General features: G+C 37.5%; 1 protein-coding gene and 1 non-coding gene across 2 annotated transcripts in view; both read left to right on the forward strand.

Moving 5' to 3' along the window:
• The window catches only part of TMEM167A (transmembrane protein 167A), a 36,340-nt gene that overhangs the window by 13,282 nt on the left and 6,667 nt on the right, over positions 1-16,391 (forward strand). Inside the window, exons 2-3 of the mRNA XM_027100695.1 lie at positions 6,760-6,869; positions 11,246-11,280. Of these exons, the coding sequence (XP_026956496.1) occupies positions 6,760-6,869; positions 11,246-11,280 (145 nt within the window). The remainder of the gene's footprint in view (positions 1-6,759; positions 6,870-11,245; positions 11,281-16,391) is intronic.
• On the forward strand, positions 8,498-8,632 carry LOC113617717 (small nucleolar RNA U109). The gene has a single exon (XR_003431727.1). It is a non-coding gene; the product is annotated as a small nucleolar RNA U109 (small nucleolar RNA).

Raw genomic sequence — 16,391 nt, forward strand, 5'->3', positions numbered from 1 at the left:
TTCTAGTTTCATTGATTTATGTGTAGCTATCCCACTTTCCCAACAAGACTTGTTGAAGAGACTGTCTTTTCTCCATTATATATTCTTGCTTCCTTTGTTCTGGATTAATTGACCGTAGGTGTGTGGTTTTATTTGTGGGCTCTCTGTTCTATCCATTGATCTGTATGTTTGTTTTTGTGCCAGTACCATGCTGTTTTGATTACTGTAGCTTTGTGTACTATTGTCTGAAGTCTGGATGTGTTATGTCTCCAGTTTTGTCCTTTTTCCTCAGTATTGCTTTGGCAATTCTGGGAATTATGTGGTTCTACGTAAATTTTAGGGTTATTTGTTCTAGTTCTGTGAAAAATGTCATGGGTGTTTTGATAGGGATTGCATTAAATTTGTAGATTGCTTTGGGTAGTATGGCCATTTTAACAATGTTAATTCTTCCAGTCCAAGAGCATGGGACATCTTTCCATTTCTTTGAGTTATCTTCAGTTTTCTTCATCAGTGTTTTATAGTTTTCAGCATATAGGTCTTTCACCTCCTTGGATAAATTTATTTTTAGGGTTTTCTTTTTTTTTTTTCTTTTTGAGATGATTTTAAACGAGATTGTTTTTTTACTTTCTCTTTCTGATAGTTCATTGTTAGTGTAAAGAAAAGCAACGAAGAGAAAAAAAAGCAACGGCTTTCTGTATATTAATCTTGTATCCTGCTACCTTGCTGAATTCATTTATTCTGCTTTTTTTTTTTTTTGCGGTATGCGGGCCTCTCACTGTTGTGGCCTCTCCCATTGCAGAGCACAGGCTCCGGACGTGCACGCTCAGCAGCTATGGCTCACAGGCCTAGCCACTTCGCGGTATGTGGGATCTTCCCGGACCGGGGCACGAACCTGTGTCCCGGACCTGCATTGGCAGGCGGACTCTCAACTACTGCGCCACCAGAGAAGCCTCATTTATTCTGCTAATTTTTGTGTGGAGACTTTAGGGTTCTCTGAATAGAGAATCATATCATCTGCAAACAGAGACAGTTTTACTCTTCCTTTTCAATTTGGATACCTTTTCTTTCCCTTGTCTGATTTCTGTGGCTAAGATTTTCAATACTGTGCTGAATAGAATTGGTGAGAGTGTGCACCCTTGTCTTGTTCTTGAATTTAGTGGGAAGGCTTTTAGCTTTTCAGGGTTGAGTATTGTTGGCTGTGAGTTTGTCATAAATGGCTTTTATTGTGTTGAGATATGTTTCATCTGTATCTACTTTCACAAGAGTTTTTATTATGAATGGATGTTGAATTTGTTTGCTTTTTCTGTATGTATTGAGATGATCATGTGATTTTTATTCATCCATTTGCTAATGTGGTATATCACATTGAGTGATTTGTGGATATTGATAAATACTTGCATCCTTGCAATAAATCCCCCTTGATCATGGTGTATGATCCTTTTAATGTATTGTTGGATTCGGTTTGCTAACATTTTGAGTATTTCTGTATCTATATTCATCAAAGGTATTGGCCTATAGTTTTCTTTTTTGTAGTGTCTTTGGCTTTGGTAACAAGGTGATAGTGGCTTCATAGAATGAATTTGGTAGAGTTCCCTCCTCTTCAACCTTTTGGACCAGTTTGAGAAGGATAGGTTTAAGTTCTTTCTAGGTTAGGTAGAAATTCCTAGTGAAGCCACCCAGTCCTGGACTTTTGTTTGCAGGGAGTATTTTCTTACAGGTTCTATTTCACTTTGATCATTCTGTTAAAATTATGTTTCTTCTTGACTCAATTTTGGCAGGCTGTGTGTTTCTAGAAACTAGTCCATTTCTTCTGGGTTGTCCAATTTCTTGGCATATAATTGTTCATAGTATTCTCTTATGATTTTTTATATTTTATATTTCTGTGGTATTCAATTGTTATTTCTCTTTTTTCATTTCTTATTTTGTTTATTTGGGCCCACTCTTTTCTTCTTGGTGAGCCTGGCTAGAGTTTGTAGATTTTGTTTATCTTTTCAGAAAACCAGCTCTTTGTTTTACTGATCTTTTCTGTTAGTTTGGGGTTTTTTTAATCTTTATTTCTTCTCTCATCTTTATTTCCTTCCTTCTGCTCACTTTGGGTTTTGTTTGTTCTTTTCTAATTCCTTTAGGTAGTAGGTTAGGTTGTTTATTTGAGATTTTTCTTGTTTCTTGAGGAAGACCTGTACTGCTATGAACTTCTTCTTAGAACCACTTTTGCTGCATCCCATAGATTGTGTAAGGTTATGTTTTTATTGTCATTTGTCTCAAGGTATTTTCTGATTTTTTTTCTTTTATTTCATCCTTTACCCATTGGTTTTTTTAGTAGCATGTTGTTTAGTCTCCATATGTTTGTTCTTTTCCCATTTTTCTTCCTGTGGTTGATGTCTAGTTTCATACCATTGTGGTCAGAAAAGATACTTAAAATAATTACTATGCTCTTAAATTTGTTGAGGCTTGTTTTGTGACCCAGTATGTGGTCTATCCTAGAGAATGTTCCATGTACGCTTGAAAAAAAATGTGTATTCTGGTTTTCTGGGATGTAGTGTCTTGTAGATGTCAATTAAGTCCAACTGGTCTATTGTGTCATTTAGGACATCTGTTTTCTTACTGATTTTCTGTCTGGAAGATCTGTCCATTGATGTCAGTGGGATATTAAAGTCTCCTACTATTATTGTATTTCTGCCAGTTTCTCCCTCTATGTCTGTTAGTATTCTATTGATATATGTTTAGGTGCTTATACCGGGTGCATATGTGTTAATGAGTGTAATATCCTCTAATTGTATTGATCCCTTTATCATTGTCTAATGTCCTTCTTTTTCTTTATGGACTTTAAGTCTACTTTGTCTGATATGATTATTGCTACCACCACTTTACTGTCATTTCCATTTGCCTGAAATATTTTTTTCCATCTCCTCACTTTCAGTCTATGTGTCACCTTAGCCCTGAAGTGAGTCTCTTGTAGGTAGCATATTATAGGTTCTTATTTTTTATCTAATCTGCCACTCTGTGTCTTTTGATCAGGTCATTTAGTCTATTGACATTTAAAGTAGTTATTGATGGGTATGTGCTTATTGCCAGTTAATTTTGTACTTTGTTAGTTTCTTCTTCTTTTTCCTTTTGTGGTTTGATGGTTTTCTTTCGTATTATGCTTGAGTTCCTTTCTTTTTGAATCTATCGTATGTTTTTTATTTTGTGGTTAACTGGGTTTTCAAGTATGTTGACCATAACTATCTCTACTTGCTTTTACAATTTTTGTTGTTGTTGTTTTTGTTTTTGTCTTTGCTGCATCGCATCTTCATTGCCGCACATGGGCTTTCTCTAGTTGCAGTGAGCAGGGGCTACTCTTTGTTGCGGTGTATGGGCTTCTCATTGCGGTGGATTCTCTTGTTACGGAGCACAGGCTCTAGGTGCGTGGGCTTTGGTAGTTGTAGCATGCAGGCTCAGTAGTTGTGCCTCGTGGGCTCTAGAGCACAGGCTGAGTAGTTATGGCACACAGACTTAGTTGCTCCGCATGTAGGATCTTCCTGGATCAGGGATTAAACCTGTGTCCCCTGCGTTGGCAGGTGGATTCTTAACCACTTTGCCACCAGGGAAGTCCCTTCTTGTTTTTAATCAATGTAATGTCTTATTTAAATGATCTTCAATCCTTTTATATATTTGCCTTTCCTATTGTAATTTTCACTTTCGTATAAATTCTTGCTCCTTTTCTCTTTTGAGGAGACCTTAGGGTAGGTTTAGTATTGCTGTATTCTTTTAGTTTTTACTTGTCTGAGAAATTCTTTATCTCTCCTTCTATTCTAAATGATATTCTTGCTGGGTAAAGTATGTTGCAGGTTTTTCCCTTTCAGGACTTTGAGTATATCATGCCGCTTCCTTCTGGTTTGCAATTTTCTGCAGAGAATTCATCCAGCTGATAGCCTGATAGGGATTCCCTTGTATATAGCTCTTTGTTTTTCTCTTGCTGCCTTTAGAGTTCTCTCTTTGTTTTTAACTTTTGCCATTTTAATTATGATATGTCTTGGGATAGGTCTGTTTGGGTTCATCTTTTGGGGGACCTTCTGTGCTTCCTGTACCAGGATATCTATTTCTTTCTTTTGGCTTGGGAAATTTTTAGCCCTAATTTCCTCAAATAAATTTTCAATCCCCTTTTACCTCTCTTCTTCTGAGACCACTGGAATGTGAACATTGGTATGGTTAATGTTATACCAGAAATCTTGTAAGTTGTTTTCATTTTTTAATTTTGTTTTTCTTTAGCTGTTCTGATTGATTTCCATCGTTCTGTTCTCCAGATCACTTATTTGTTCTTAAGTGTTATTTAGTTTGCTGTTGATTGCTCTAGATTGGTTGTTATCTCAGCACTTGAGTTGTCTAATTTTGATTGCTTCATCTTAGTAGTTTCTAGTTCCTTGTTACAGTGATCTGCATTTCTATTGATAATCTTAATTCCTTTAGCATTTTCCTTATCTTCTTTTTGAACTCAGGGTCTAGGAGACTGGTGAGGTCTGCTTCATTTCTTTTAGGGGATGTCTGTCATTCTTTTAATTGGGAGTAGCTCCTCTCCTTTTTCATTTTGCTTAACTACTTCTGTCTGAGTTTAGGAGAAACGTTTTCTACTGTGGTCTTGAGGGGGTGTTTTCAACGTGGGAGCATCATGTGTACTCTGTGTGAGTCCAGTATTTTTGGTGTGAGGGCTGGTTTTGGTATGAATGCCAGCCACCTCTTCTCCCCAGAGTCTGCTGGCTGTTATCCCCTTGATGGGGATGTGACTGGTGTTTTGGTGTCCAGGGCCTGCACTGGGTGTTAGGCAGAACCCCCTCATTGCTCCATGGCCTGTTGGAGTCAGGGCCTCCTCCCCAGTTGTTGGAGTAGAAGCCCTGAGGGTTGGATTTGCTGAGGCTCCATTGCCCTTGAGTGCGTGCCCTGTCCCAAAGGAGGTGACCGCTGAAGCAGGTGAGGCTCATGTGATCACGGTGAACCTATATGCCTCCCATGCAGTCCAAAGTTGCTTCCCTTTTTCCATTGTGTTCGTCCTAGATGTAGTGCTAGGCAGTGATATGGAGTAGGCTGGCGCTGGGGGCCAGGGTGCTGTGGCTGCATGAATCGAGATGGTTGGGCTGCTGCCTGGGACCTTGACTGCCTCTGGCAGGCCTCTCCCAGGACCTGTCCACCCCAGATCCAACTCCAAGCAGAGGTGTGGGGTGGGCAGAACTGGAGCACTGAGTACTCCTCCCTAGAGGCTTTGTACCAGATACATGCCTTTCTCTGCTCCACCAGGTGCTGCTGACAAAGCCCAGACCCACCCCCACCTTAGGAGTGCTGACATTGGAACAGTGCCTCTGTTGTTAGACCTGGACCACACCCCAGACCCTCGGGACTAGCTCCTTGCAGCTAAATGGAGTCTTTCCCTAGGGTTTGTCTGCCACGATTCACTGCTTAGCTGCTGTAGGTATTTGTAGCCCCACCAGATTCACACTTTGATTGGGAAGTGTGGTGAGGTACAGGTGCCAGCACCAGTCTCCCTTCACTGTGACTGTTAGCAAGCCAGTCTGCGCACACTCCTCTCAAGTAAAGTCCAGGCTTCTCTAGCCCCTCTGTCTGTCCCAGCAGGCAAGAGGGCTCCCTAAGCCTGCCTGTGTGGACCTTTTCTCCTTTACACATCCCCCCCAGAGGCTCAGGTCCCATCCTGATGCCTTTTTTTTTCTTTTCCTGTCCTACCTACTTACATGGAGGTCTTTCGTGCAGCTTTGGTTATATAGGAGATCTTCTGCCCATTTCCTATTGGTTTTCTGTGAGAATTGTTCCACATGTAGATGTATTTTCGATGTGTTTGTTGGGGGAGGTGAGCTTCACATCCTCCTACTCTGCCATCGTGATCCCCCTCGGGAAGTACTTCTGAATTTACTAAATAAGCATATTGCTGGCTACTGTGTTAGATTGATATATTTTAGCTACCTGTATATAATGGAAATGTTATTCTTTCTTATACGTACAGTAGTATTCCTGCACTTTTTAAAAATTGTTTTCTTTTATTCAATCATCTCTTATTGGGCTCCCACTGTGCGGCTGGCACATAGGTGCTGGAGATTCAGAGTTGATAGACAATGTCCACTCTTCAGGGATGAGTATTGTGATAAACATGTAAGAGTTTTCTTCAGGAACAGAATCCTGTGTTAAATTTTATTTTAATGACTTTTAAAAAATCAGCAGTGAATGAGCAAGTGCTTTTCTTTCACCAAAATCTAATAGGCTAGTAGTATTAGTCAATAAATGGAACATGATTACTTAAATTTAAAGCATTCTTATTCTAAAAGAATTTCAGAATTGAAAGAAACGTGAGCCAGCATTGAGTCTGTCTCCCCATTCTCCACCCAGTTTTACTGATGTGAAACAGAGATTTAGAGAAGCCAATATTCAGCTGAGGTCATATAACCAGCTTACTTGCAGAGCTTGGAGACCCCATGTCCTGCCTAGTAGTCTGGGATCCTAGAATATCTCTATTAATTACTGGTTAAGCTTTGGTGAGCTGTTTTGGATTCATGACATTTTTGGTAGTGTTTTTAAGTTCTTGAATTTAGAATTTTTGTTGCATCTTCTGAATTCCTTAGCCCAAAGAATGGAGAGGAAAGTATGCTCTCAAAATACCTTGTGATTTTGCTTTTAAAGTGTTCTCAGACACATCTGTTTGCCTTTTTGAAGAAAAAAGTATGATTCTTAATATGAATTTGACATTTTTTACCTGTGCAGTTTATCTTCTGACATTAATTTTTCTTTTTCTCTTTTTAGTCTGCCATTTTCAATTTTCAGAGTCTGTTGACTGTAATCTTGCTGCTTATATGTACCTGTGCTTATATCCGATCCTTGGCACCCAGCCTCCTGGACAGGAATAAAACTGGGTATGTCACTAATAATGTCTAATCACCCAAATTAGTTCTTAGAGATATTGAATGTCAGTTACTGAAAGTCATTAAATAATTTAATTCCTATATGTAATTTAGTTTATAATAACTGTTTACATTATTTTTTCCCTATTTTTAAAAATCCAAATCTTTATATTCACAGAAGCTTACTAAATAAAAATATAAATATCAGAAGTGACCTGAAATGTGTTGGACTGAAAAAAAAAGTGTATTTTAAAAGATGTGATAGATTTTTTTCTGAGATTGAAGCTACAATTTAGTACTTTCAAAGACAGTGTTTGGCCTTAGTATTTAATAGAATATTAGTAAAATTGGTTATCATATTTTGAAAGCATTAAACATCTTATAAGCACTGTGTCCATAAAAATAATAATATAGACATTGCCTCTTCATTCCCAGACTGGTCTAATCATACAGGCTCCTCATCTGTATCATAAAGCAAACATCTTTGGAGAAATTTATTTAGCTTACTTAAAAAAGTAATGAAAATTCAGTCTTGGGCATGTCACATCACTTTTAATTATATGTTCACACCCAAAAAACATTTAAGCTTAATATGATACCACAAAGACTTAAAATTTTTAAGTGCCATGTTCCTAATACAGAAATACATATTGAGTTCAACCAGGACAAGTATGTAAAAAAACAGAGACCATGTGGTGAAAACTATGCAGACTTTCTTCGCCTTACAGATTTATTAATTTCTTGAATTCACAATTTTCTTTAATTCTTTTGTGGTAAGATCCTGTACCTCACTTAATCATCTTAAGAAATAATAGGATGAAATAGTAGAATATTTCACATAGGAATAATTAATTATCTCCAGCACCTTTTTTGTTTTTGATGAAAGGAAAAGGGCCAAATTAAGATCCTGCAAGGTCAAACTCTGCTTTTCCACTAATAAAAAGCCCCTACAAGAGGCCAGGTAGTAGATACTCAAGCATGAGAGGAAATAATTCTCTTTTCTTCAACTCCATTATATCTTTGGGGTCATAATTAACATTTATTCAAACATCCTATTATCTAAATCATTTGGCTTTTGTTACTATTCCTTTCTTTTTATTACATAGGTTTGTTTGAACATCTATAAAGATATAAATAGAACCCCTAACCAGTTTTGAATAATGAAAATCTATAATCCTGTTCCAATAAACTGATTGTCTGTCTCTATTGGCATGAGGGATTTTATTTAACCTACTGAAGGTGAAAATAGATGTTATTTGTCCATCAGTTTTTCTGACAATGCCTCACTTCCTTTGTAGACATTATCTTCTCAGTCCACCTTTTTCTCTGAACTCAGCACTCAATACTTTGTCCCTTTGTTGAAATTATATAATCTTATTTGTTGCTTAGTTGTGCCTGAAGCCTTTCTAGCCAGCCAGTTTTATTTCCTCCTACCCTTCTTCTGCAACCCCCAACGATTAACTTATAATTAAAGCATATGGTAGAATCCAGTAAACAGTATCATTGATCATTAGTTTAGATTTCTAATGTAATACATAATGTCTAATAAGAAATTTAAGTGTTTATGTCATTGAAGAATAATCTCATAGTGGCAGAACAGTGTATTTGTACTTTTCTGATGCTACGACAAAAAAAGTAGATTGCATGTGGAAATGTCTGCTCCTCATTCCTTTGGAAGCAGGAACACATCCATAACATGCTACATTAAAAAAGGAGTTCTCAGGGCTGCCAACCTTACAGTAGAGGTTGAGTAGTAGTATATTTCTCCTACATAAAAACCAAAGAAATAACACGCCTATTTTCACATTTTAAAATATATAATGATATAGTCAACTGTTTCAAAGCTTTTTTTAAAAACTTTGCTTCTATTTATATAAATGTTAAGCCCCTTTTATTTTGACTTGTACATATGAAGTATTTTCTGTAGAAGAAATTTTTACTGGTCATTGTTCTGTTGTAATACGTATTTTTATGAGACTCAAAATAAGCTTTCCAGGCTTCCCTGGTGGCACAGTGATTGAGAGTCCACCTGCCGATGCAGGGGACACGGGTTCATGCCCCGGTCTGGGAGGATCCCACATGCCACGGAGCGGCTGGGCCCGTGAGCCATGGCCGCTGGGCCTGCACATCTGGAGCCTGTGCTCCGCAGCAGGAGAGGCCACAACAGTGAGAGGCCTGCGTACCGCTAAAAAAAAAAAAAAAAAAAAGCTTTCCTTTCATTATAGTGAGTATTCCATGCTAAAGTGAAGATAATCTGGACCAATTAGATAAAATGAGTTCTTGATAACTTCACTGTTGAAAATAACAAATTAATTTTTTGCTGCTTCAAATAATATAGAACTAAAAAGCAGCAAAAAGAAAGATTGCTACTTTGTCTTGCTTCATATTTTCATAGACTTAATAGTTTTATCAGCAGATAGTCTTATTGGCTTATATCCTTAGAAACTAAGCAGCATATCTGCATTGGTTTTTACCAGCTAATAAAGTTCCTTTTAGCATTTGGGATATTACAGAAATGTCTAGGTAGGGAAATATGTGAAAAAGGCCAAAGCAGTACCAATTAATCTCTTAAGTTGCCAAGTTGGGAAATTTTTTTCATTTAAATAGCTTTCAGTATGCTAAGTGTGTTATACCAATTTCCTAATGAGGCTTTTAGTTATTTCTAGACTATAAGACCTGAAAAGACCTTGACTATGGTCATGTGGTTTCAGATTATTCTGTGGGGCCCTAAGCTTTCCATAGAGGAACTTCAGGTGTCCTGCCTCTGAGTACCTCAGCCAGAGGAGCTTTAAGTCAATAATGCATTTTATAATCAATAGACTTTTAGAATCAAGCATCCAGGGCTTTGCAGATCACTAACCAGTTGTCTTTCATTTTTTGATGAAATGTAAGCCAATGTAAGTGATAGCTGGAGTCATGTCACATACACCTTTAGCCTGTGTAATACTGAACACAGCGCATGTTAATCACTATTCTAAAGACTTTCTGTGTAATAACTCATTTAATCCTTGTAACAACCCTATGAGGATGAGATAAAGAGAAAAGAGGTAAAATAACTTGCCCACAGTTATGCAACCAATTAAGTAGGATTGAACTTAGGCACAATCTAGCCCTGATCCTTTGCTTTCAAGAGTGCTTATGATTTTTGTCCTTTTTATTCCTATAAGAAGAAAATTGTTTCACCTGTCAGAATGCCCATCCCTCACAATAAACTTGTATTTTTGCCCATTTCATTTAATCTGTACTAAGAGACTTCTTGCTTTGATGTCAGGAATTCACTGTATACTTCAAAGGAGGGAAGTGTATAGAACTTGATTGAATCAGCATTTTCTTTCAGTCTTAACCATTCAAATACAGTGATTCATTGCCAGCCATCTCTTTGGGCAAAAAAAAAAAAATTATAAATTTCCCTGTAATTTAAACATTATGATTTTCTTATCCCAATCCTAATAAGTAATGTTAATTTATCTTGATTTGTAACCATGTGTAACACTATTTATAATTCTATTCGTCACACCAACAAAATAGTTGTCTACAATGTGTGTTTTTTCCCAAATGTCTCTATTCATTGAATGACTTGTCCTTTTTTTTGAGCTGGTATTTTTTAATGCATGCAAAATAAGTGATATATCCATATAATATGTATTCATAATATATTCATTCATAGAATTGAAATGGACATATTAGTCTAATTTTTCTTATTTCCAGAGTATATGTGTTTTAAATGGCATATTTAGTTAATTGCATATACAATTATATGAAACTAGGGTTTTCCACTTACATTGAAATATATATGTTGAAATATATTGAATATATTACACTGAAATATAGGCTCATATTTTTGTATTCCTCCTTATTTAATGTTATAGTTATGTAAATGCTATCATTGGAGTTCATGATTATAGATCATTTAAATAAAGAACTATATTCAGTAAGAAGTAAGTTTATTCAGTATGAGAGTTTTATTTTTTAATGTAAAAATTTATCCAGAACCAACTGTTCCCATTTACTGTTTTCTCAAAGTTAACATTTATTTAAATGGGCATATGTATTTTCTGCTTTTGAAGGTAAAGCACTTGAAGTTGACGGAATCAATCTTCTAATAGTAAGCCCTGGTGCAAATTTTTGCCACTGTCACATTAATTTACTTTGGGCTTAACCTGTGAGACAACATATGTTCAGTTTCTGACAGTTTCTATACATTGATGGTTGATAAGCTATTACTGTGTCCTACTTTTCTCCATAAGTGGTGGCTCAACATCAACTACATTTCAGTTTAAAGCAAAGCATCAGCAGTTAAAATACTAGTATATAATAAATTCTCCATATAGTTCTGAATAATTCACCTTTCCCAGTAAACAGTAGATACTTTTTTTTATTCTATGCAGGTTGTTGGGTATATTTTGGAAGTGTGCCAGAATTGGTGAGTAGCTATCTATAATCTCTCTCCACTTCTTCATCTGTAAATTGTTGGCCAATTTACTTGTTGTGTTCAAACAAATCAAATGTCAGTTTTTAAAGTGCAGCCTTCTCAACTATGTGCATTTTGCAGTAGTTTGTAGAGTTCCACCTAACGCTTTTCCTGACACTATTTAAAACTAGACTTCATAGATAGCTAATAATACTTCATTAGCAGGGAGATGGAAAATATGACAAAAGTCTCTCTAATTCAGATATCAAATACTATGCATTCCTGGTTTTGGGGAGATTTCAGACAAATGTGTATAGTTTTATGCACACATACTTTAGTATAGAGCATGCAATTCTGTATAATGTGTACCATTTTGATAACTGAGGATGATTTTTCCATTTAATGAAAGGCTTGCTGAGCAACTATCTAATTGCCCTCTGCTAGGTCATAGAATCTTATTGGTTGCTTTTAGAAAACATGAACTATTTCATCTTTTGAATCCATGTATGTGGTCATACTTGAGCTTTGTGTAAATGTGGATATCTTCTAACTTTTCATAATAAGATTAGTAGCACCTTAAGTGTGTTTATGGTTAGATAACAGTATATACTATACATTGTCCCATAACACTACGTATACAATAACATTTAACACAGTGCCCAGCACATAGTAGACTCTCAAATGATTGGTAAGTAAATGAATTAAAATGCATTTTATTTGCCAGTATTCTTTTTTTATTGCAGTATAGTTGATGTAGAATATTACATAAGATACAGGTGTACAACGTAGTGATTCATAATTTTTAAAGGTTATATTCCATTTATAGTTATTATAAAATAGTGGCTATATTCCCTGTGTTGTACTATATATTCTTGTGGCTTATTTATTTTATACATTACAGTTTGTACTTCTGAACCCCCTACTCCTGTCTTTCCCCTCCCCCCTTCCCTCTCACCACTGGTAACCACTAGTTTGTTCTCTAGATCTGTGAATCTGTTTACTTTTTCCTATATTCACTACTTGGTTTTATTTTTTAGATTCTACATATAAGTGATATCATACAGTGTTTGTCTTTCTCTGACTGACTTATTTCACTTAGCATAAAAACCTTCAAGTCTATCCATGTGGTTGCAAATGGCAAAATTTCATTCTTTTTTATGGCTGAGTAGTATTCCAGAGAGAGAGAATGAGAGTGAGTGAGTGTATGCCACATCTTTATCGATTCACCTGTTGATGGACACTTAGGTTGCTTCCATATCATGGCAATTGTAAGTAATACTAAGTAATACTACTTTGAACATTACGGTGCATGTATCTTTTCAAAATAATGTTTTTGTTTTAGTCGGATATGTACCCAGGAGTGGGATTTCTGGGTCATATGGTAGCTCTATTTTTACTGTTTGGAGAAACCTCCATCCTGTTTCCCACAGTGGCTGCACCAATTTACATTCCCACCACCATCCACATCCTCAGCAACATTTGTTGTGTTCTTTCTGATGACAGGTGTTCTGACAGGTGTGAGATAACATCTCATTTTTGCATTTCTCTGATGATTAGTAGTGTTGAGCATCTTTTCATCTGCCTGTTGGTCATCTCTATATCTTCTTTGAAAAAATTTCTATTTAGGTCTTCTGCCCAGTTTTAATTGGGTTGTTTGTTTTTTTGATGTTGAGTTGTATGAGCTGTTTATAGATTTTGTATATTAATCCCTTATCAGTCATATCATTAGCAAATATTTTCTCCCATTGTGTAGGTTGTCTTTTTGTTTTGCTGATGGCTTCCTTTGCTGTGCGAAAGCTTTTATGTTTAATTAGGTCTGATTTGTTTATTTTTGCTTTTGTTTCCTTTGCTTTAGGAGACAGATCAAAAAAAATATGATTTAATGTCAAAGAGTGTTCCATTTATGTTTTCTTCTGGGAGTTTTATGGTTTCCGGTCCTACATTTAGGTCTTCAGTCCATTTTGAGATTATTTTTATATGTGGTATGAGAAACTATTCTGACTTCATTCTTTTAGCTGTTTTCATTCTTTGTAGCTGTTTTCTCAGCACCACTGAGAGGGGTGGGGAGCAGTTCCTGACACAGTTTTGTATGGAGTCCAGGGTGTCCTGAAACTTGTGTTGGCCTGCTAGTGGGCAGGACCATGTCCCAACTGGTCCCAGGGCAGGGTCTGGCCTACTGGGAGGTGTGGGCAGGCTGGGTCTGCAGATTGCAGGATTGTGGTTTTCTTGCATTTGGTGTCTGCCACCTGATGGGTGAGGCTGGTCCAGAGGCTAGAACAGGCTTCCTTGAGGGCAGGGCTGGGCTCCAGGAGTTTCTGGGGCTGGTGCCTGCCCACTGGTTGGGGAACTGGGTGCTGGGACCCTGCTGGACAGGGCCATGTCCAGAGGCAGCTGTGGGCTCAGGGGGTCTTAAGGCAGCCTGTCTGCTGATGGGTGGGGCTCTGTCCCCACTGAGTGAGTTGCTTGGCCTGAGGTGTCCCAGTACTGGCACCTATAGACTGTTGGGCCAGGGCACGGTTGGGTCCTAGCACTAATAAGCTAGAGGGAAGATTCCACAATGGCGCCTGCTAGCACCAGTGTCCCCATGGTAGAAGTAGCTCTATGAATGGCTGCCACCAGTGTCTATGTCCCCAGGGTGTGTTGCAGTTGCCTCCTGTTCCTCCGGGAGATTCTCCAAGACCAGCAAGTAGGTCTGACCCAGGCTCCTATCAAATTACTGCTTTTGCCCTGAGTCCTGGAATGTGTGAAACTTTGTGGGTGCCCTTTAAGAGTGAAGTCTCTCTCCCCGAAGTCCTATGGGACTCCTGAAATTAAGGCCCACTGGCCTTCAAAGCCAGTGCTCTGGGGGCTCGTCTTCCCAGTGCAGGACCTCCAGGCTGGAGAGCCTTATGTTCAGGTCAGACCTTTCACTCCTTTGAGAGAATCTCTACAACGTAATTATTCTCCAGTTTGTGGGTTGTCCACCCAGTGGTATGGGACTTGACTATACAGCTAGTCTTCCCCACCTACCTGTCTCCTTGTGGTTCTTTCTTTGTGTCTTTGGTTGTAGAAGATCTTTTCTGGTAGGTTCCAGTCTTTTTCATCGATGGTTGTTCTGCAAATAGTTGTGATTTTGGTGTGCTTGTGAGAGGAGGTGAGCTCAGGGTGTTTCTACTCCACCATCTTGGCCAGTCTCCCCAAGAGATGGTATTTTCTGATGCTTTTAGATCACATTTGCAGAGTCCCAACGCAAACCCTGAAACAACAGAAGAAATCTTAAGCCCTTCAAAAGTAACCAAGAAGAGGAAGAGAAAGAGACAAAAAAGCACCCTCAAGGGCTAATGCTGATAGCTAATGGTAAATGTAAATATATATACACCAAACTCCTTGCTTCAAGATCCAGGTCACTCAAGGAAAAAGGTAATCTCGCTAAGGAACAGGCTGGTAAGAATACCTCACATAAACTACAAAGAGAGAACATAATGGGATTGTCTCCATAATTTCACTTTCTGATATTTCATTGTTTGTTAGTGTATAGAAATGCAACAGATTTCTGTATATTAATTTTGTATCCTGCGACTTTACCAAATTCATTGATGAGCTCTAATAGTTTCCCCATTTATCATCTCATCAAAAAGAATCGAATACCTAGCAATAAAGCTAAGGAGGTTAGAGACCTGTACTCCGAAAACTAGAAGACACTGATGAAAGAAATTGAAGATAACACAAACGGATGGAAAGATACACTGTGTTCTTGGATTAGAAGAATCAATATTGTTAAAATGACCATAGTATCCAAGGAAATCTACAGATTCAGCTGCATTCCCTATCAAATTACCAATGGTGTTTTTCACAGAACTAGAACAGATAATTTAAAAATTTGTATAGAAACACAAAAATTCCGATTAGCCAGAATAATCTTGAGAAGGAAGAACAGCTGGAGGAATCTTGCCCTCTGACTTCAGACTATTACAAGGGTATGGTCAAAAACAGTATGGTACCGGCACAAAAACAGACATAGATCAGTGGGACAGGATAGAAAGCCCAGAAATAAACCCCACGCACTTATGGTCAATTAATCTAGGACAGTGGAGGCAAGAATATACAATGGAGAAAAGACAGTCTCTTCAGTAAGTGGTGCTGGGGAAACTGGACAGCTATATGTAAAAGAATGAAATTAGAAGATTCTCTAACACCATACAAAAATAAACTCACATCTAGGTGTTTAATCCATTTTAAGACTGGATACTGTGAAACCCCTAGAGGAAAACATAGGCGGAACACTCTTTGACATAAATCGCAGCAATATTTTTTTGGATCCGACTCCTAGAGTAATGGAAACAAAAACAAAAATAAACAAATGGGACCTAATCACACTTACATGCTTTTGCACAGCAAAGGAAACCATAAACAAAACAAAAAGACAGTCTATGGAATGGGAGAAAATATTTGCAAATGATGTGACCAACAGGGAATTAATGTCCAAAATATACAAACAGTTTGTACAGCTCAATATCAAAGAGATAACCCAATCAAAAAATGGGCAGAAGCTCTAAATAGACATTTCTTCAAAGAAGACATACAGATGGCCAACAGGCACATGAAAAGAAGCGCAACATCGCTAATTATTAGAGAAATGCTAATCAGAACTACAATGAGGTATCACCTCACTCTGGTCAGAATGGCCAACGTCAAAAAGTCTGCAAATAATAAATGTTGGAGAGGGTGTGGAGAAAAGGGAACCCTCCTACACTGTTGTTGAGAATGTAAATTGGTGCAGCCACTATGGAGAACCCTTAAAAAACTAAAAATAGAGTTACCATATGATTCAGCAATCACACTCCTGGGCATATATCCAGAGAAAACCATAATTCGAAACGATATATGCACCCCAATGTTCATTGCAGTCGTAGAATATCACTCAACCATAAAAAAGAGTAAAATAATGCCATTTGCAGCAACATGGATGGATCTAGAGATTAAGGCAGAGAAAGACAAATATCATATGATCTCACTTATATGTGGAATCTAAAAAAAATGATACAAATGAATTTATTTACAAAACAAATAGACTCATAGATATTGAAAGCAAACTTATGGTTACCAAAGGGGAAAGGCAGGGGCAAGGGAAGGGGATAAATTAG

The sequence above is a fragment of the Aethalodelphis obliquidens genome, unplaced genomic scaffold (assembly GCF_003676395.1).
Source record: "Aethalodelphis obliquidens isolate GAN/ISIS:26980383/991018 unplaced genomic scaffold, ASM367639v1 scaffold4, whole genome shotgun sequence".
Classification (NCBI taxonomy): domain Eukaryota; kingdom Metazoa; phylum Chordata; class Mammalia; order Artiodactyla; family Delphinidae; genus Aethalodelphis; species Aethalodelphis obliquidens.